This window comes from Hemibagrus wyckioides, linkage group LG10, assembly GCF_019097595.1.
Source record: "Hemibagrus wyckioides isolate EC202008001 linkage group LG10, SWU_Hwy_1.0, whole genome shotgun sequence".
NCBI classification, from domain to species: domain Eukaryota; kingdom Metazoa; phylum Chordata; class Actinopteri; order Siluriformes; family Bagridae; genus Hemibagrus; species Hemibagrus wyckioides.
In genome coordinates, this window is record NC_080719.1 from 25,642,050 (window position 1) to 25,664,108 (window position 22,059).

Consider the following 22,059-nt stretch of genomic DNA (forward strand, 5'->3'; position numbering starts at 1 on the left):
CATTGCATGGTGGTGGCTTTTTTCATTTTACTGTTAAACAACAGCATGCTGTCTATCCACACACCCAAATATGGGCTCCGTTCAAGGTAAACATGTGTTTCATAAACAATGGAAGTGCAATTGTGGTTTAAAGTGTCATAAAATTAACAAATCCCCCTGCACCTTCACCTCAGGCCGACAGATCACAACATGGCGTGTCTGAGAAATGAAGTTATCATTGCTGTCCCCAAAGGCGACCCAAAGCAAGCCTTTTTTGGCGAAATCCGGCCGCCTCTTGAAGATGGTAATCTTTGTTTTGCCAGCATGCTCACTCATGATGAAATTCCTCCCATGCCGGCTTCAAAAAGGTTGAGAGGATTCTGTAGCGAGCCTGAAGGACACTCTGGTGAGAGTTAGAGAGAAATTTTTGTTTGTTTTGTTTTTATTCTTTTTCTCGTTCCCATCTCTTTCTTTGTGCTAGATGTGTACTCTCCCCATTGCTTCCTGGATCCCTCTGGAGCTTGAAAGCCCCCTCTTCTGTAGAACAAAGCCCACTGAAGCTCATCTTGCCCTCTCCCTTTTTTTTCTGTCAGTCTTCTCCACACTAACCGCCTAACACGGACTACATGTTCATGTGAAAGGAGAGCCTTTCCCACAGAGTCCAGGAACGCAGAGCAGTCTATCTGAGAATTCACGAGAATCCACAAATCACTCGGAGAATATCGTTATGGTTTTGTCACAAAGGTACAAACAGTGTTTCGGCGGTTTTTAACACAGCAGGTACAGTAGTTAATACATCATGTGCTTACTCTTAATGCTACCTTTACGTTGGCTTTGAACAGAAAAAGAGATAAAATTACGCTGACACTTTAAATGGGAAGAACAACTTGCCTGTTATTAAAGATAACAGCTTTAATACCTTCTGACCTCGGTGAACCTCGTGGCTTTACTTTACATTCCAGAATTTCTTTATAACATTTCACCATTTAGAAATATATCAGTGACAAATTAAAGGTAAAATAACACAATTATTGGCAACCCTGAACACCACAACAGATTCACTGCAGATCTCTGGAAGTCTACTACAAAGCAGAACTGATAGCAATCTTCCAATAATGTTGATAATGTCTTTATTTCTGTATCTTGGCCAAGAGTGCTGATATTTATTGATCTGACTGTATGTGTTCTCTTTAAGATGCTGTCTAACTGACTATATGATTAATAGTATGATTAATGTTAGATCTTATAATGTTTGTTTTTTATAAAGTGTTCTCCTTACATGTAGAGTTAAGTTCGATCTATTTTTATTGGAATTCCTAGTCGAGTTTTATTCTATTTGATTCTATTTTTATACAGAGCTAAAAAGAGCATTTCACTGCTTGCTGTTCTGTTTAGAATTGTACATGAGTGGTCAATAAAATCAGATTTTTAAGTTTGTAGGGAATGTGGCGGTCACATATCACACAAAAGGAAACTTTTTAGTACTAATTTATCTTTTGTGAGTTAAACATCATCTTGGCTACACAGACTTTTCCCTTTCTTTCTTTCTTTCTTTCTTTCTTTCTTTCTAAATATGATTATCTTTTGCGAAGCCTAAGAACTTTATTATTGTAGCTGCTGCATTTTTAGTAAAAGAAGAAGAAGAAGAAAAAGAAAAAAGGAAAAGTGACATGGGTTATTTTAACCTGAGCAGAATATAAGGGTTAAGCTGGTCAAGAAGGTCAGGGACAAAGATTCCCTTCATAATTAATAAAAAGGAAATGTCATAACTGCAGTATTTATTTTGTACGTATTTAATGGTATGTTTGAAAATGTTGACTGTAATACACTGACCGGTTAAAAGCATCAGCTTCTCTTAATAAATAACAGTGTATTATAAACATCATCAATAAACTCGTCATTCCTACATTGAATTTTTGTGCTTAGAATCATCATCATCATCATCATCATCATCATCATCATCATCATCATCATCATCATCACCACCATCTAAACGGGATTAGGATATATACAGCCGTGTGACCAGTCTTGGAAAATGTTTAAAGCCTCCACTTTTTAAAAAAAATCAATAAGACATGATTTAATAGATTTTGTTTTACATTCAACGGGCATGTCACCATGGAACAATCTTTCTTATTATAAGAATTTCTTTGCTGTGAGACCATCTCACTTTCAGCAGCAAGCCATCGTCGTGTTCTCCGAAATGTTCTGCTGCTTGAAGCAAGGCCACATTAGCTACACTGTGGACTGATTTGATGTCTTGACAAGAAACTAAATTTGTCTGAATAATAATAATAATAATAATAATAATAATAATAATAATAATAATAAAAAGTATTAAGTTCATATATATATCAATACTATTTGTTCTTACAGTACAGTTGGAACCTTTGTGCTACAATAAAATATCAAACGACTGATAAAATTGCTCTGAGTCTAACCGTCCCCTGGAGAGACATCCGTGGACCCGGAAATGAATATTTAAAGAGCAATTACAGAACAAATAAGACGGCAAAATACAAAAGAGTTCAAAAAACTCTATAATACACATACACATAATAGATTTGTTATTTCTACTCTAAATTGCTGCATTTTTGACCAACAGATCAAAAAAAAAAGGTAATTTGGCTGAGATGACTTCCATTCCATCTGAACGTCCTCGATAAACAAAAAGTCATCCAAGCTATAAGAGAATTCAGAGTGGTAATTTCAGCAGGACAGGACAATTTAGGAGTCTTTGTCTCTCTCGCTCAGCGTCCCGACATGATGGAGCCAGTTTCTTAAAACGAGCAGTGTGTGATCCGACATCGCTTGAAACACTGCTTCCAAACACACTGGATTCCAGTTCTCCTTTTAGAAAAATGTCAAGTGTTCATCAGCTGCTCAAGAACAGCTGGATCACAGCTGCCTGTGACGGCTGACTGACCTCATTCCATGCTTTGCATCAGCAACGTTTAAAGTCCAAAGGTCAACAAATAAAAAATCCAAGCTCCAGTGCTTTCTTCAACATGGCACACATGGGAATAGCAGCAACAGATTGTCTTCACTTTACAGTAACGCAAAGGTTTAGCAGGGAGTTCTCCTGCATGGTTCATGGACGTATGGCACTATAACCAGAAGAGTTTATAAAAAAAAGACATGTTCAACATGCAAATCTGTTCTCCTGGACTGCTAACAGTCCAGCGCTCTCCTCTGTTTCCTCTGTGTCTGTGAGGGCCGCCGTACACAGGTCACTGAAGATGTCTGGAAAAAGAGGAAGGAAATAAGTGTTTAATAGTGTGTGAGATTGTCAATGCAAATCAACAGGAAGTTGGCAGGAGGGTTACGAGGGTTCGAGACAAGGCCTGGCAGGTGCTCTAAAGCAAAAATAATAAAAATAATAATATTAGCCAAACATCATCACATGACATTATTAAATGCTGTGAGAAACTTAGGGAATTAGGAGAGGATTGCTGGAATGTGAAAGACAGGAGGAAAAAATATCAAAAAACAAACAAACAGAAAATCCCACCCCACTCCAAACTGAAAGAGCAGCAAGAAGCTTTATGACATAATCCAGTCTCCGTTAAGCAGCTTGTTATGATAAGGGTGGGGCTTCGAGCAAACCAGGGAAGAGCAAAATTGTGAACACAGCAAGGCCAGGCTTCATGGAAAGGAGCGCATGCCTCAGGGGTTGACATCATGCTCTACTTGGTTTCCTTCTCAAAGAAAAATGCAAATCCGTCAATGCAAAACAGCTCCAATGCCATACTCCACATTCAACAACCCATTTCCAAATCCCCAGCCACTTTGATCTGATGCCTTGCGGGTGCCCACTTTGTTTACCGTGTCTGAGCAAAAGAGGGATGGAAGTGACATCCAAGGTCAGAAGCACACTGGCCCTGCATTCTAACATTATAGCTGTTCGTTATGTTGTTGTTAGGATGCTTCATAGTGAGCAGTGGTGTGAAATAAGCTTCAACAGCAACAGTAATCCAGATGTATCTTCCACCCCTCTCTCCCCCTTTTTGCCCCGGTGGGTTAGATTATATACCAGTGTTATTGTAAATGTCCACTCTTCCTGCTGTAGACTGCAGGATACAGGGTGGAACCAGCCCTGTCTTCAGAGTATTTAGGTTCTTGACTAGCCTAGAACATGAGAGAGAACGGTCAATTTGTCAAAGTGCAGAACGAAATTAAGGAATGGGGGTCAGTTCAAAAGAAAACCAAAAAAGGTGAGAGAAAGAGGTGGGTGGGGCTTGACTTCGGAGGTTCACCTTGTAGATATCCTCGCTTTCAGTTCAGTTTATTTGTGTAGCGCTTTTAACAATGGACAGTGTCTCAAAGCAGCTTTACAGAAGGATAGAAACAGAGAAAAAAACATTATAAAGTTTGTATAATGAGCTATATACCCAACCATCCATCTATCTATCCACCCATCCATCCATGTACTTATACATCCACCCATCCATCCATCCATCCATCCATCCATCCATCCATCCATCCATCCATGTACTTATACATCCACCCATCCATCCATCCATCCATCCATCCATCCATCCATGTACTTATACATCCATCCATCCTTCCATCCATCCAAGTACTTGCCCATCCATCCATCCATCCATCCATGTACTTATACATCCATCCATCTTTCCATCCATCCATGTACTTGCCCATCCATCCATCCATCCATCCATGTACTTATACATCCACCCATCCATCCATCCATCCATGTACTTATACATCCACCCATCCATCCATCCATCCATGTACTTATACATCCATCCATCCATCCATCCATCCATCCATCCATGTACTTACCCATCCATCCATCCATCCATCCATCCATCCATCCTAACAGGTATTAAGAATCTTTACCTATTACCTAGTAAGGAACGGTCATCAGTGTTCCCATCATTACACACGTTTCAGCACATATCTGATGCCAGGCTCTTCAGTGAATCTGGGATTTTCATGGAGCTCGTCACAGTGGTTTCTGACTCACTTTGGCATTCAATTTGCATACAATATAGATTTAAAGTGCTTCTGTTAGTCATCATACCACACTCAGGACAATTGATTAGTCCCTGGTTCACTGTCATTATGTACATTATCATAACCATGTGTAAATTTGGAACCTGTCACTTTCTGAACGGCTCTGACATCGAGAGTGGATATTACAGCAGGTCAACATGTCAGGAATGGCATTATTTTATGATACAAAGTCATAATTTTCAGAATATTTCCTTCTTATTTTGAAATATTTCACTATATAGGGACATAGTTAAAGGAGTTATATTTTCCTTAAATGGCAGAAACAGGCTTTTGTGTAATTCCTGCTAACCCTGACAAAAAGAATTTGACCTTTATTTGAGTTATGTATGAGTTACCTGACTCGACTGAAACTAATTACTGACCTGATTATTACACTGGTATTAACTATTGCACTGGTATTGTACTGGTATGGAAAGCCTGGTGCTTTATACTCTCATTAACAAAAAGAGCTAGTTTGGAGCTAGGAAAAATATTCCATAGCAGTTTTATAAAAAAAAACCCATTAAATCAACATAATTATATTATATCACAAGTAATGTCCTATAAGTTCTAGCAAATCATAAATATTCATCTAAAGCTCAGTTCTTATGGTCAGTGCAAACGGTCATCCACAAGGGGGACTAGATTGTTAACTGCAAACACTGTAAGCAAATATTTACTGATATTGGGCTATTTTTGTTCCTGTTAAAGCGTTTGTCTGTAATGAGTTAACCTCATCCTAGGTTTGAGGGAGAAAAAAATTAGCTGTCAGAGCCAGAGCCGAAATGTGATGTGTGTGTGAGCATGAATATATATATATCTGTCACACACACACACACACAGTGTCACACACACACACACACACACACACTGTCACACACACACACACACACAGTGTCACACACACACACACACACACACACAGTGTCACACTCTCGCCATGGGCAGATGTGTGCACATCTGAGAGAAATGTGTCATTTCTGAAGAACACTGCAACTCAGTGTGTGAAAACACAGGCACGTGAACTTCTCCTAAACTTATACAAGTTTTCAAAGAGCCATGTGTTGACTAAGCTCGACAAAAAAGAAGAAGAGCAAATTCCTTCTAACGGTTAGGCCTTGAGAGGGTACGAGACACACGAGTGCTGAAGAAGAAGATACCAAAATGATTGAAGATAGTTGGAGAAATGAATTATTCATGAGCTGATGAAATATGAGCATATGTGGTGCATTTTCTTAGCGTCACTTTAATGTCATGGGGTATTAGTCACCCTAAAATGTAGTGCACACGCTCACATGAGACTTTACGAGACCCTCGCTCATCACTTGCGGCGGTTCTGTGTGTGATACCCAGGATAACAGCTCTGTATTTAGATTTAGACAATGGGCACGATTGCTCATTTCAGTCCTGTGTTCTCATCTGCGTTGTAATGTGCACATTCATCCGAAAAACACACACTCAGTATGGTGGATGCGCCTTTTGTCGAGCTGGATCTGAATTAACTTTTAATTCAGGACTACACTTTAATAGAAATGCAGCAGAGCTGCAGCTGTAATAGCTTCTCCTCTCTCGTACATTACCTCTGCATAATGAATAAAGGTTAATGAGAGATGCATCAGGGATAAATCTCTAATATTAAAATGGGTTGTGTAGAAGCTTTATTGGAGCGCTGTCAGGAATGCAGTTGGTATGAGTGTGTGTGTGTATATGCGAGTGTGTATGTGTGCGTGTGCATGTGTTTTTATATGTGTGTGTGTCCGTGCATGTGCGTGTATATATATACACTATATTGCCAAAAGTATTCGCTCACCTGCCTTGACTCGCATATGAACTTAAGTGACATCCCATTCCTAATCCATAGGGTTCAATATGACGTCGGTCCACCCTTTGCAGCTATAACAGCTTCAACTCTTCTGGGAAGGCTGTCCACAAGGTTTAGGAGTGTGTTTATGGGAATTTTTGACCATTCTTCCAGAAGTGCATTTGTGAGGTCACACACTGATGTTGGACGAGAAGGCCTGGCTCTCAGTCTCCGCTCTAATTCATCCCAAAGGTGTTCTATCAGGTTGAGGTCAGGACTCTGTGCAGGACAGTCAAGTTCCTCCACACCAGACTCTGTCATCCATGTCTTTATGGACCTTGCTTTGGTCACTGGTGCACAGTCATGTTGGAAGAGGAAGGGGCCAGCTCCAAACTGTTCCCACAAAGTTGGGAGTATGGAATTGTCCAAAATGTCTTGGTATGCTGAAGCATTCAGAGTTCCTTTCACTGGAACTAAGGGGCCAAGCCCAGCTCCTGAAAAACAACCCCACACCATAATCCCCCCTCCACCAAACTTTACACTTGGCACAATGCAGTCAGACAAGTACCGTTCTCCTGGCAACCGCCAAACCCAGACTCGTCCATCAGATTGCCAGATGGAGAAGCGCGATTCGTCACTCCAGAGAACGCGTCTCCACTGCTCTAGAGTCCAGTGGCGGCGTGCTTTACACCACTGCATCCGACGCTTTGCATTGCACTTGGTGATGTATGGCTTGGATGCAGCTGCTCGGCCATGGAAACCCATTCCATGAAGCTCTCTGCGCACTGTTCTTGAGCTAATCTGAAGGCCACATGAAGTTTGGAGGTCTGTAGCGATTGACTCTGCAGAAAGTTGGCGACCTCTTCGCACTATGCGCCTCAGCATCCGCTGACCCCACTCCGTCAGTTTACGTGGCCTACCACTTCGTGGCTGAGTTGCTGTCGTTCCCAAACACTTCCACGTTCTTATAATACAGCTGACAGTTGACTGTGGAATATTTAGGAGCGAGGAAATTTCACGACTGGATTTGTTGCACAGGTGGCATCCTATCACAGTTCCACGCTGGAATTCACTGAGCTCCTGAGAGCGACCCATTCTTTCACAAATGTTTGTAAAAACAGTCTGCATGCCTAGGTGCTTGATTTTATACACCTGTGGCCATGGAAGTGATTGGAACACCTGATTCTGATTATTTGGATGGCTGAGCGAATACTTTTGGCAATATAGTGTATATATATATATATATATATATATATATATATATGTGTGTGTGTGTGTGTTTGTGTTGTGTCTAAAGCAGGGAGGGGTGGTGGGGGGGTGGGGTGGCCAGGATGGTCAGGCAGCAGTAAAGCAGGAGGCTCTGTCCATTACTCACCAGTGGCCATTCTCAACCTCTTCTAGGAACTGTACTAAATCTCCAGGCTCCAGCGACATCTCCTGCGGCGCTCGTGACTCGTACGTTAGCTGCACCTGGAAGCGCTTGTGTTCCCCCTGGAAGTGAAGGAGAAAAAAAATGAGGCAGAGCAGCAAGACTTTAACCCTCGTGTTTTGTCCACTACATAAGAATCGATGTCTCATTGACCAAGGCCATGTGTTTTGTTGTTCCAGCAATGCAATATAAATAAAATTTATGTAAGAAAAATTCTCAAAAGACATCCATGTGCTCCTCCTCATGATGCTGAGAGATCCTGGACATGAGGCAGAGGAAAATGACCTTTATGTAATGTTTAAAATAAACATCTGACCTATAATTTTCTAGGGTGCTTTATTGATCTATGGGGAAAACAGGAATATGAATATGATTTTTAAATAATTATATTTAAATGATTATTTTAAATAACTTAATTGTTTAAAATTGTTTACAAACAAATTATGATTTTAAAAATATTTTTCAATAATTATTTTTTTTTTGCATTTAATTTGGAATTCATATTATTTTGTTGATCTAAGGGCAAAAGGAGTTGAGCTCCTATATACATATATACACACACACACTGTATATATATATATATATGGCATTTTAAAATAATTCTATTTAAATGCTTATTTAAAATTTATTTGCAGTTATTTACAAACACATAAATAAAATATTTTAATAATAAAAAATTATAATTTTTGTTTTCATTTTTCATGATCATTATTTTGTTGATCTAAGGGGAAAACGAGTTGAACATAGTTTCAGTAAATATTAATGCCATTTTAAAATAATTATATTAAAATTATTGTGTAAAATATTTCAGTCATTTAAAAACACATAAAACTTTTTAAGAATTAAATGTATTTTTTTTTTCTTTTTTTTATAATTGTTATTTTATTGCTCTAGGGGCAAAACAAATATAAATGCCATTTTAGACTTTTTCAGGGTTTAATCTGTTTGTATCACGCTCACTCACACTCAGGTGTGGTCTGCCTCAGAGAGGTCAGTTCAATCACCAGGATTCACCCCTGACCACACTGAAAGACGAGAAACAAACATCCTTTATAGTAATAGTTTGTGTTGATTTTTTGTTTGTTTTAAAGATAATCTGTTAAACTGAGCCAAAGGAGAAATCTCACGTACTGTGAAACAGGCTCAAGTGAACAGTCGTGGATATCTGATCTGAACAGAAAAAGAAAATAAAAGCTGTATATAGTGTACATTATTTAACACATATGATCAGTGAAAGTTTTGTGTTCATGTGTATGTATTACTAAAGCATTAGTAACAACTCACTGATCTAATATAATCTAAGCTAATAATAAACAGATTTAAAAAGTGCTGTTATTTAACAAACAATAAACCTATCATTGTTTATAAGCTGAATCTTTCTGTAAGGAGTCTCCAGTGTCAGTGATTTCTAATGATCAGTAAATCCACATTAATCCAGATAAATTTAAGAATCTTTTCCTTTACATTTTGATCTTCCATCCATACGGAGGCGCTGTTTCTGTCCAAGTGGATATATTTTGAAAAAAAAGCCCTTTTCCTGTTCCAGTGTGGACCAAATAAAACAGAGATATTCAAAAACACTGACATATTTCTAGTCTTAACTCAAAACAAACAAGATGATGGACAAGATGATGTACTACAGACATGGTGACATTCCACAGTCTCAGACATCTCAGACGTTTCAGTGTGGACCAGCAAAAATTCTAATACATCAACTTTGAAATTCTCCAGCAGAGACAGAAAACATTTTATAACATCTGTCCAGATGATCCTGGATGGAGTTTTCCACCATGGGAATGTCTTCAGGACAGAGGACAGTTTCTCACAAACCGAGGTTTTGTGTCTTATTAACTTCGAGACAGAGGGGATAAAATAAAAGTGGGTGAGTTGATGAAAATACAGCTATAAAGTAAGAGAGAGAACAGGAAGTTCCTTGTTTTATGGACATTTCACAACATTCATTACAACTAGAAATGCTTTAAAAAAAAAAAAAAGCAAAAGGATGTCACTCGTTAATAAACTAAAAAACTGTCATCATTTACGACTCAGTGTGGTACAAGAGGAATAAAACACTGAGTGATAAAAAAATAATAATAATTAGATTTATTTTCCTATAACGACTCGCCTCAACATTTTGAGAAACAAAGCCGTCGTGACGCTCGACTTCCCTCACAGAAGAAGAAAGCCGTCGCGTTAATGAGCGTTTATGAGGATCAACTAAACACTGGACTTTCCAAATGATGTGAAGTTCACAGTATAGACTCATTAATCTGCACAACTTTCTTAAATGAACCATCTATGGTTGCATGCTGGTGTTTTTTATTTATTCGGGACATTACATGTTCATGCCCCCTAAACATGACACTGAATAAATTGTATTGATTGGTTACTTTACATGTCAGTCATGTACATGTCGTCTCCTCCTTTGAACATTCCTTGGCATAAATGCTCCTCATGGAGTCCAGACCTTCTGCAGTCAGTCTGAAGCTCTGAAAGTTCTAAACCTAATTTTAGCTTGTTTTAGCTGTTAAACAGCGCCGTCTAGTGGTGATGCCATGAGTTAATAAGAAAACCTTTCCTCAGTGGGACGTATCAGACGGCTGTGGCGCTCTGATCGAGCCTCTCTTCTTAATCATATCTTTTGCGCTCATCCTCCAGTCAGATTAAAAAGGCACCCAGGGGTATTTAAAACCGGAGGAGAGCCGCAGCAGGCTAAGCTTTATCACGTTTAGTTTGTTAAATGTCAGGTCTAGCCGATCTTGATAACCGGCATCTGAGATAGCAACGCATCATTAAAAGTTTTATTTTTTTCTCTCTCTGAAGAGACTGAGAAGATTTGAAGGGAATGAGCGAGCATGGAACGAGGGACAGATAATACAGCTGATGCATATTTGTTGACTGTCAGGGTTACGGTTAACTCGATGCATCAGAGAAACGATAATATGGGAAGGTCACGTACGTTTTTGTTGCTGCCGTCCTCCTCTCCGTCTGAGGAATTGGAGAGCTCTTCAGCACTGGATGGGATGGTCTCAAAGTCTTCAGGGTCCATCGAGGGTAAACGGCGCTGGGTCCAGCCTTGAGGGATAAACAGATCACATGAATCCTTGAGGGAAAATAAAAGCACTACATTTTCAGAAAAAGGAGGTTTTAAAATAAAATAAAACAGCCTTGAGGATCAGACACATTAATATCTCGCTCTGTCTCTCTGTCTGATGATTACCTGGTTGAGAGGTGGACCTAGGCACAGTGGGCTTGCTACCTGTTGTACCTTTAGTTTTCCTGTCAGCAGGAAGAGCGTCTCGCAAAGTATCTGAGAGAAAAGTACCCTTCAGATTAATGTCTACATTTTGTTCTGAGGGACAGCACAGCGAGCGCAACACACACGCATGCAAACATCACAAACCATCCACAGCAAAACCCCATTACCAAAAACTAAACAAAAGAAAACAATAAACTGCACCTTTGGAAAATTTGCACCCCTGAAATCACCATTTCCTTCTTTAGCAACAATCTAGCTACCTACATTATACACTAAACAAACACCTCACACATTTAACACCAAACTAGAAATCTGTAGCTAAGCTAACAAGCTAGCTAATAATAGGCTGAGTATCATGTCATTAAAAACATCATCAAGAGCATTAGCAAATCAGCTAACAATGAATTAAATGTCATTAAAAGGATGAGTCAGGTTTTCTTTATTTAAAACCAGCAGCACCTACCTAACCAGCAGAATTCTTACCTAACAATTAGTGTGTTAAGAACTATCCAGGTCTGTTAGCAAGCTAGCTAAAATACTGTCTAAAGCACTAGCCTAGCTTTATGGCAAATTAGCTTGATTTCGTTGTGTAAAGCACAAGCTACATTTATAGCAAGTTAGCTAATGATTATACTGCATAAATCACTAGCCAAGTTGCTAGCAAGACAGCTAGTCATTATACAGTGTAACTCACTAGCCAAGGTAGACTGTGAATGATTATACTGTGTAAAATGCCGGCTTTTAGCACTTTTATAGCAAATTAGCTAATGATTATATTGTGTAAAAAACAAACCATGTTCATGGCAAGATAGCTAGCTACTATAGTGTGTAAATCACTAGCCAAAGCACAGGCCAAGTTTTATAGCAAATTAGCTAATGAATATATTAGGTAAAGCTTCAGCCAAGTTTGTATATTTTATATAAATCACTAGCTAAAGAAACCAGCGAATAGGTTAATTTAGATTTTAGCAAGTATTAGCCCTCAAATCGGTGGCTACTCGGTTCTAAAAAATTAGCTGTGACTGAACTGGACACAAGAAATATGTATTTCTTCACCAAGGTGCAAATAGTCCTTAGATAAATAAATAAATAAAACTGTATGCAGCTAGAATTCAATTCACAACAGCAATCTCTTAGCCCATGACATCATGCGCATTCACATCACACCAAGAGCGAGCTCACTCCGTCACTTCGAACACGTCTTACACACGTGACATTCCACATGCACACATTCACACTCCTCTGTAGAATACCTTCATAACCCAGCGGCGTGGGGTCGCTCTTAATCTGATGACGCTTGCTTTTAACCGTGGCAGAAAGAGGACCTGAGTGAAGCAATGGGAGTTTATTAAAGCAAATCAGCCGCCAGTCTGTTCTGACAACGAGAAGATCATGGAGATACTGAGCAGTGAGCGAGTGTATTCTCCTCTCCAGCCGGACACTTTTCTCATAACACACAGGAACAGAGACACAAGTTCAGGACAGAACAAGCTTCTCTCTAAGTGTCAGATTATTAAGAGCTACACTTTATTACGGATGAGATTCGGTTTAAATGTCATTTTCTCAAATAGCGCACACACACACACCTCTATGCAACATTAACACAACATGCCCAGATGACGTCTCAGTGATATCATAAGCAGCTTGTTTTAATGAGGAATTAAAAACCTGCACCATGTCTCTTTAGATCACTCTTACTGATGTTTAGGGTTTTTTTTTTTACTTCCTGAGGCTGGTTTTAGACTTTTAAAGATCTTTAACTCATTTTACCAGAAGACCAAAGAAGAACCTCGGCATATGAATTCCCTCCCTTAGGAATTTTTGCCTTAAGAATTGAAATTTTGCAAGAAATTTGCATCAGCACACAAACAATCCAAAGGCCGGCCATGTCGCGCGTGCATCCGGGTTCTAAACTTGTCTGCGTCAGTGAAAAGCCGAGTGAAGCCAACCGGAGCAAGTTTTACAAATTTTTTACAAATTTTTCGAATTGTTTTCAGTTCCAAGCTGTGTGAAAGACTCAACCCACGATACCAACGTCTACTTCAGCATGCGTTCAAAAGCTAGGTGATTTTTGGGGTGTTTTTTTGCTGACAGATTGGTGGTGTGGGCGGTCTGTTCTATTTTCAGCCCAAGCATGGTGGCACCACTTCCTGTGAGGACCCTTGACATGGAATGCTTGGCTTGGGTCAGTTCTTTGTAAGCAGCCATACAGTGTACATACACTTCATATTGGGAATATTGATCATATTTTTGCGCGGCTGGAATGGATTATCTGTATTTACATTATTTCTGATGGGAAAATCCGTTATTGTACTGTAATGGAATTTCAGCCTGTTTTGGAGAGCTCATGTTTGTTCATGCATTCAATTTCTCTCTCATGTCACACTTCACACCGGTGATTAACGGCTCATATGAAAGTAGACACTAATGTGTAGGTTTTTTTTTCTATTAGTATTTATGTTTTTACTTAGCCTACTAGAGGCTGTATTATTCCAACAAATGTCAGTGTAAAAGGTGATATCAAACCCATTTCTGCTCTCTGACATTAATAAAGTAAATAATTGAAAATCTAAAGTCATTATCTTTGACCACCAACATTCCTAACTTTCAGCAATAAATAAATACATTTGTTTCTAAATTAAGCCAATGTCCAATCCATTCCCATGGTGCACTGGTAAAAAGGGTTAAACACACCTGTATGTCTGCTGTCAGAGGCGTATAGTGTAAAGTCTGCATTAGACAGAATGTTTATTCTGCTGTTGATTGTAGATGGTGGAATGTTAACAGCTTTAAAATAAAGTCAATTATGATGATTCTTCACAGGAGGAGAAGGGAGAGGAATCTGTTCATCACATGGTGAGTGTGGAGAATAAATAAATCATCATAAAGAGTGTGTGCTGCTGTACAACACTGCTGGGTTTAAGCGACACGCTGTACGTAAGACAGAGCGATCGTTGTGCTGATGTTCCTGAGACGTAAATCTGTACACGTCATGCTGACGTGAGTGTGCGCACTGGTGTGTTTTCTGAGCAGGTGGAATTAAAGTAAAACTTAAAAGAAAAAAGTGTGAACAGATGGACTTTATGATTCATTAGTCTGGCTCTCTCATTCTTAGAGAAAGATACCTTTTGTGCGTGTTGTAGAGGAAGCGCTGAGGGAGGAAGCTAAAGAGAAGCGGCGAGGGACTTCAGCCTCCTTAGGCGTCGGCTCTGGAGCAGAAAGCAGGTGAGGGTTAGTGATTAGCCGAAAGAAGAGGTCAGGAAGTTTAGAGCTGTAAAGAAGACAAGCATTCTGTGTGTATATGATAACAACCATGCTCTGTGTCTGAGTATTGATTCCTGTCTCCTACAGAACTCAGCTGTAAGACCGGGTGATGTTCTGTCACTAGCAACACACAACTTTATTCATTCTCCCGCAGTTTTATTTACTGAAACACTCCGGCGGCTAAACACTTGATTCGGCGTCTGACAAATCTGTGATGGATGAAGCAGGGAGAAGGAACAGTGAGATGATAATGACAGACCGTGGACACTCCGGCGGTCCAGCGCTTCACAGGCCCTGCGTGAAAAATCGATGGCTGATATGCTAACATGATGAAATTTATTGACAGCCTCAAGTTTTCGAGCAGGAGCCATCTCAGGAAGCCGGTATGTGTAATATCGACACGTCTCCTGAAATGTCACCATGACTAATTCGTGTACTGATGACCTTAATCACAGACACGGAAGTTCCAGGATGAGCCACACAATCACGCTACCTAGTGGAAGCTGCACGTAAACTGTGTAATACATCATTTAGTGCAGTGTAAAAATTAAAAAAATTATATATCTAAATATTTCACCGTATTTACTCATCTCCTAAGATTGTTTTATCTCTAATGACACCATCATATACAGTGTAGGAGCGCGTGTCCAGACCAGCCTCCTGAGCAGTAATGATTGAAGCGGCGTCTTGAATCAAATACATCTGCCTTAAATGGTAATACACCTCTTTTTTTCTTTTTTAAATGTCAACAGCACAACAGAGGCAGAGTGAAACAGTACACTATGACATTTGCTTGAGCGCAAGAAATTTCACCTTTCATGTTTTCTTTTGTCTCAATGCACCGCTTGGCCTATTTTGCTAACATTTGAAATCCTTTGAGAATCTAAAAGTGCAATAATAATTCTCTCACTCTGACAAAAAGCACCCTGGGTTCGTGCGGTCTATTTAGTTGACGTTCTATTTTCTTTTCTTTTTTTTAAAGGAAAAAAATGACCAAGCGTGTGACAAGATGAATGACGGGAATGACGATGAGGATGATTTATCATGATGTGGACAAAGGGAGACAGTTTGAGGCTGGACTGTACTCTGAAGGACATGTGAGATACAAGACAGGAAAATGGCAAAGACTTTGGAGCATTACCTGCTGGAAGGGACCTGCGATTGGAGAGGCCATGTAAGGTGAAGCGCTTTCTAGCCAGAGCTGAGGATGGGTCTGAGCTAATGTTGGACATTGCACCAGCTAAAAGGAGGCAAGCGGAGAAGCACAGGGGTAAGTGAGGGGTTAGTGAAGAAGTGGCAGAGATAAAGAGGCAGGGACAGGGCCTAAGCATGCACAGTAAGAAGAGGTCTTAAATGTCACCACTAAACAGGTCAGTATAATTTCAGAGATTTCCCATATGTCTGAAATAGACAAGCTTTTGCTCCTATAGCAACAGGTTCATGAAGAAAATCATCACCTATGTTCACTGTGTTCCAGCTGACATGAGCCCTGCTCATAGCAGCTTAGTGGTTAAGATGTTGGACTACTGAGCAGAAGGTTGTGAGTTCAAATCCCAGGTCCATTGAGCCACCACTGCTGGGCCCTTGAGGAAGGCCCTTAACTGCTCATTTGTACAGATGAAATAAATGCAAACTGTTCTGGATAAGGGAATCTGCCAGATGGCTAAATATGTGAAGATCTCTGCTGTAAGACATCATTGTGACTCCTCACAGTCTCTTCATTTTTATCTGAACTATTACTCTTGTAATGTTCAGGTCAAGCAATATCCCAAATATCCTGTATAAATATGTCATCATGTCTTACAGGCACCACTCATAAAAATAAGGAAAAACTGGTTATATAAAATTTCAAATTATAACTAACACTATCCAAATTTCTACAGAAGAAACAAACTAATTTTCCTTCTTTTAGTTGTCAACAATTCTCACTTTTTAAGGAACAAGATTTCTTAAAAATCATCTTTTACTATATTACTTTTAATTGTTATCATTTATATTTGAATTCATTTTAATTATAATTTGTAAATCTGTTGTGGCCTTTAACCAGCATCCTGTTTCTCTGGGGTATACATGTGATGCTGCAATAAAATGCAAAATCCTTTTATTATTCACTACATTGTGATTTTGGTTGTGGTGGTTAACAAAATAAATTGTCTGAAGAACCACGGGGGGGGGGGGGGGGTTCGGGGGGTTACAGTAATAAGTAATGAGTCAACTGAAACTCCCAGGGTTGAACTAGCTATGCAAAATAGGCAGTGTGTAAAGTTTTCATCCTGTAAAACTGCTGGACTCAACACTATCAAATCTACACCATCACAGCACAACTCTCCCATCAGCCCAGCATCTTACATCACTTCCTAAGCTCCATGTCAGCTGTCTTAGTGTGAAGGACAGATAGTTCTGCAAACTAATTTCTTGTGTGTCCTTGAAGAGCTCTTACAACGCCTTTCCTACAGAAGCAGTGCGACAATTGTAATAAAACGGCATAATTGCCGACTCGCAGGTTCTCTAATGGCGTTAACACATCGGCTTACACGCCGGTCTGGGGCGCCAATCTGAAAGTGATGCTGTCAAAGCGTTTTTCCCTTCTGAAACTAAAGCGTTCTTGAAGAACACAGTATCTGACCGGCCTAAAATCACAAAGTGAAACTTTAAAAAGTTTACAAAAGCCAGGCCCATATCAAAGCACAAGGACACAATAAGCTTCTGCCTACAGCTCACAGCTTTAGTCATCACTCTTTCCACAACAATTTTCAAATCAAACAGCCAGATTGTGCCACAGTATGTGGCTTATCACTTGCTAAAGAATAAATCTTTGAGTCTCATTAGTGGAGTGAGATTTCTGCTAGAAGACAGCTGTTAATATTGCAAATTATCATCAATAAATCATTTTCACAAACAGTAGCTAAGACCGAAACGGCACGCTGCTTTTTTTTGTGTGAAGCTCTAAATCTGCAAAGAAATCTATAGCTACATGTGATTCAAACAGTCTGAAAATAAGTACGCCAGTCGTTAGGTTTTTTCAGTCTTGAAGGTTTCAGAGGCGTCGGCACTCTGGGGCTGGTGTGAGGCACGAGGTGCAGATGCCAATCAACATAAAGGACGAAGCCAATCGTACCGCTCCGCTCCCACGGCTCATTTTCTCCTGCTTTATTAACACAGCTACGAGCCGATGGGCCGACAAAGAGGCCTTTTGTCCTCAGAGGGGTGACATACCTGTCAGAATCACTTACACACACAGGGTTTACTCCTGCAGCTCACGACAGCAGCATTTACAAGATCGATGTACTGAGATAGTTAATCTAGCCTTCTTGAGTCATATTGTATTCTGATGAAAGGTAACACATTCGGCAGATACTGTTCATGAAGCTCCAGACCACGCTGCTTTATGCATTTCACATGAGCTCATGAACGGAATAACAGTAAAGTGTTAGCCTTGTCATCTGGAGAATGTGAGGTTGAATCCCAAGCACAATAATCAGTCAGGTGATGGTGGAAGAGAGTGGACAGCATGTGTGTTTCACTGCCCTCTGCTCAAAAAGTTGTGTTCATCCTCCCTGGTTGGTATTTGTCTTATTATGCAGAAAGCTGCCTGGCGGAGTGTGAGAACTAAATTAGCGAGAAAACCAAGGAGGCAAAGTAACGAGGAAATACTTGATGATCTTTAATTGTTGGGCTGACCCAGTGCATATATGAGTATTTGGTTGAGTTCCAAAGCAATGTGGATTTCCACACATTCCACAGAGGAAATTAAGAAGCTAAGAAAGCAGCGTGTTTATAAAAGGAGTCTGTGCTGGAATGAATACGCTGTGTTTAGGTGTGCTGTTACCATATTTAAACAAAATCAGCTACACATTTCATTTCAGGACCCAGATCACACCAGAGACTTAGCACTGTGCCTTTTTTCTAATTATATATGATTATACTTCACTTATAGACTCCGAGGGCTGGCATGAACAACAAAACCTCTAATGCCGTGTGTGGGTGTTCTCTCTAGTCTCTACCTAGCGTTCCTATTAACTCATTTCTGCTCTCCGTGATGGGATTGCATGTTTAATTACTGATCCTGTTCACTGTAATGTGTTCTGAGTATTACAATAGCAGTGATGTGATTTACTGATAAAATATTACAATCCATTGTATTTAGCTAGTATTTAGGAGACCTAGAATACTGATGTTGAAGTTAGTTGACATCGTGTCCATCTACAGAACCGAGCTGTAAAAAAAATGGGACAGAAAAATGGGACAGAAATGATATTTAGGCCATATTTAGGTTCATATGAAGCCAGGAAAATACAACTAGGGCCTTGAATCTGTGCTGAGATGGGGAACGTGTCAAGAGATGATAATGTTTAAATTCTGGACTCAATTAGGTTGTAAAATCCCTTTGAGGTGTGATATTTATAATCCAACAGCCCTGTTATTCTTCTCTACTCTGGTATGTGCATGAGCTGTTAGTCTCCAGCTGAAGAGAAAATAATTCACACTAGTATAGTAAAATCTAACCGAATTATCAACGGATCAGTGTTATCTGGTGTCATATGGCGTTATATCATTTAACTGCAATGCATGTTTAAGTGCAGTGGAAGGAATAATATTTCTAAGTTGATTCTTACTACATACTACTAAGACCAATTGAAAATGATCTGTTTGTATTGAAAAGCCTCACAGACATCCAAAAAAAAAACAAGCTTTTTCCCTTGATACACCTTGTAAGTGTGTTCCTTTCCCAAAACAACCATCTGAGTGACCAGTAACCACAGGACATAATCCACTCAGCTCAAATAAAGCAGCATCATAACACTCCATTTTTTCCTCTAACAGCATGTGCTGAAGGGGATTGTTCCTCTCAAACCATTCAATTATAGTGAAGTTAATAGTCACATGTCATTTTTTGGACTGAAATGAAATGAGTTAGCTCCTGTAACCCCTTATGATACTAATAACTATAAATGTGAGATTTTCACTCATCAGTCTCTGTTGTTTTCACTCCATTGAAATAAATAAGAGGAAAAAAACACAGCTTGTCGTGTTGCCTAGAAACTAAAAAGCCCCCCCATCAAGAAGACTTTCTAAAAGGGGAAAACATACACTTTTTAACAATTTTTCCTGCTTAGATAACATCTATGTTTGGCTTATTGATAGTGTTCGATTCCATGGAGCTTCCACCATGCAAGATCTTATGAATTAGCCGTTACTATAGAAACAATACCATATTAGAGCGAGTGCATTACAATAAAGCTGTGATTTCCTGCTGTCAGAGTCACGCTGTTAGAGAAACTCAACACTTTCTGACCAAACAGATTTGAGAATTCAACAACACTGTGGTATAATCAGTAATAATTATCCTTATAAATTATTTAAGGAGATTTTCAGGAGGCAGTGGAGCTGTGAGTGAGAGAAACAGTTCTGAGGGAGAGCTGAGCATGGAGCCAAAGAGCATTCAATTATCCATGAATGAGAGCTTGGACCACAGCCCTTTGTAGTTACAAATAATTTCACAATTATAGATGGTGGCCTAAATACTAACCAGTGGGTAAGCAGGGAGAAGCTGTAGAATAATTGCTATACCGTGGCTATACTAACTGTGTGTCACGATTTGGTTTGTACTGCTTACTAATTGAAGAGCTTTTCTTTGTTATCAGAAAATCTCAAAGCGATTATTATATTCACTCTTTGGATTGTCACTGAAAGTGTGTCTCACCTCGTTTCTGCCTCATGTTAGGGCCGCTGTCACTGCGCTTGTAGCCTGTCTCAGGGCTGGAGGAGTCGGACTGCCTCAGGGCTACTTTGCGGACGGTTCTGCAAGAGAAAAGCACAGCATGAACAAATAAGAAGTGGGAGCCACACTGTTCTCCTGACTGAATGTCTTTCTGCAGGCTTCACTCACAAAACTTGGCAGTGTACCATTTATTTAGATGGGCTCTCTCACACACACACACACACACACACATATATATATATATATATATATATATATATATATATATATAGACACACAAACACGAAGTACCTCATGGGAGCATGGTAAATGTTTTCGGTGATTCTTTGATGCAGCTGACTCGCCTCTGTAAGAGTGAGAGAGAGAGAGAGATTGTTCAAAGCTTGGATATTCCCTCAGCTCTGAACAGTAAGGTACAAATGGTGGAATTTAATGATGGAAACACATCGTTTAAACACAGTGCACCAAAGCAGCAGAGGAGAAGAGGATGTGTTGCTGTGTGTGTACTGACAACAGGAAGCAGATTCCAGTGTAAATACTGTATATACACAACACATTAAACCAAATTCAACCAAATGAGTGGTTCTCAAAGAGTCCATTGGCTAGCAGTGATATAAACACACTTACACTAGATTTGTATTATTAATACAGTCTAAAACATACAATAATGCAGTTAAGAATCTGTTACTGATCTATAAACTTATATACTGCTTTACACTAGAGTACTGAAACTAAACTACTCCATGGAGGTCCCACAGGAGGTGACGCTCCACCAGAAGCCCAGGTCACCTTGTCACATCGACTTCTCTGAACTCCGAACAATCCCCAGCTACACACACACACACACACACACACACACACACACCTGCACATTCAGTCCCCGGAGCTAATCACACACACCTGTTGCCTATTACACACCCACACACTCACTGCTGAAAAAAGACATTCATCAGACTATATTCCTGAAGTAACACTCAGAGTGCCGGGCCTGAACCTGTCAAGCTTTTTCTCTGTGTATTTATATCCTGTTTTTTTTCTTCTTCCTGTTTCCTGATCACATTGTCTGTTTTAAGACTCTGATTCTATTCGTTCTTAATGTTTTTTATTATCCTGAAGCTTCATAAAACACACTGTTAGTGAGTGATATTTCGGAGGTAACTGAAGAATTCTGAAGAGGTTTAGTTGGGAGCATGTGATGTGTTATTCCATCATAACATATAAGAGACAACTGCGTTCTGATGTCAGGAAAACGTCCAAGCTTGGGAAATGGAATTATTGGAGGAACTGAAGACAATTAATGATTTGATTTAAGAAAGCGTGACCTTCAAACCCAGCTCTGATTGACTTTAATAGTGGAGAATATTAAATATTTCTAGTCTGTATCTGCTGTGTTGAGTCAAAGTGGCTGAACAAGTCATGTAGATTTTATTCAAATGGTCAAACACTTCATTATGTTCACCTGCCATTTTATTCTGGAGTTGTTCACCAAAACGACAGGCTTTCTGTCCTAATAAACAAAGATCTCGTTTCAGAGTAATCCTGTATGCAGAAGCAAAGGCGGCACAGTGGCGATTTGATTAATAAAACAA

The 22,059-nt window shown here is 39.6% G+C and overlaps 1 protein-coding gene and 1 long non-coding RNA gene across 10 annotated transcripts in view; one reads left to right on the forward strand and one right to left on the reverse strand.

Moving 5' to 3' along the window:
- Positions 1-1,514: 1,514 nt before the first annotated feature.
- The window catches only part of mcf2l2 (MCF.2 cell line derived transforming sequence-like 2), a 74,454-nt gene continuing 53,909 nt past the window's right edge, over positions 1,515-22,059 (reverse strand). For 5 of the 9 annotated variants that reach the window (XM_058400517.1, XM_058400518.1, XM_058400520.1 and 2 more), the window contains exons 25-34: positions 20,762-20,816; positions 20,453-20,550; positions 15,890-15,988; positions 14,610-14,693; positions 12,738-12,809; positions 11,446-11,535; positions 11,185-11,300; positions 8,172-8,287; positions 4,013-4,107; positions 1,515-3,222 (exon numbers count right to left, since the gene is read on the reverse strand). In XM_058400517.1, coding sequence (XP_058256500.1) covers positions 3,122-3,222; positions 4,013-4,107; positions 8,172-8,287; positions 11,185-11,300; positions 11,446-11,535; positions 12,738-12,809; positions 14,610-14,693; positions 15,890-15,988; positions 20,453-20,550; positions 20,762-20,816 — 926 coding nt within the window. In that variant the 3' untranslated portion in view covers positions 1,515-3,121. The remainder of the gene's footprint in view (positions 3,223-4,012; positions 4,108-8,171; positions 8,288-11,184; positions 11,301-11,445; positions 11,536-12,737; positions 12,810-14,609; positions 14,694-15,889; positions 15,989-20,452; positions 20,551-20,761; positions 20,817-22,059) is intronic. The other 4 variants (XM_058400524.1, XM_058400522.1, XM_058400525.1 and 1 more) reach the window with 4 other exon arrangements.
- On the forward strand, positions 13,416-16,854 carry LOC131360274 (uncharacterized). Its single transcript, XR_009205868.1, has 3 exons — positions 13,416-14,709; positions 14,836-15,462; positions 15,731-16,854. It is a non-coding gene; the product is annotated as an uncharacterized LOC131360274 (long non-coding RNA).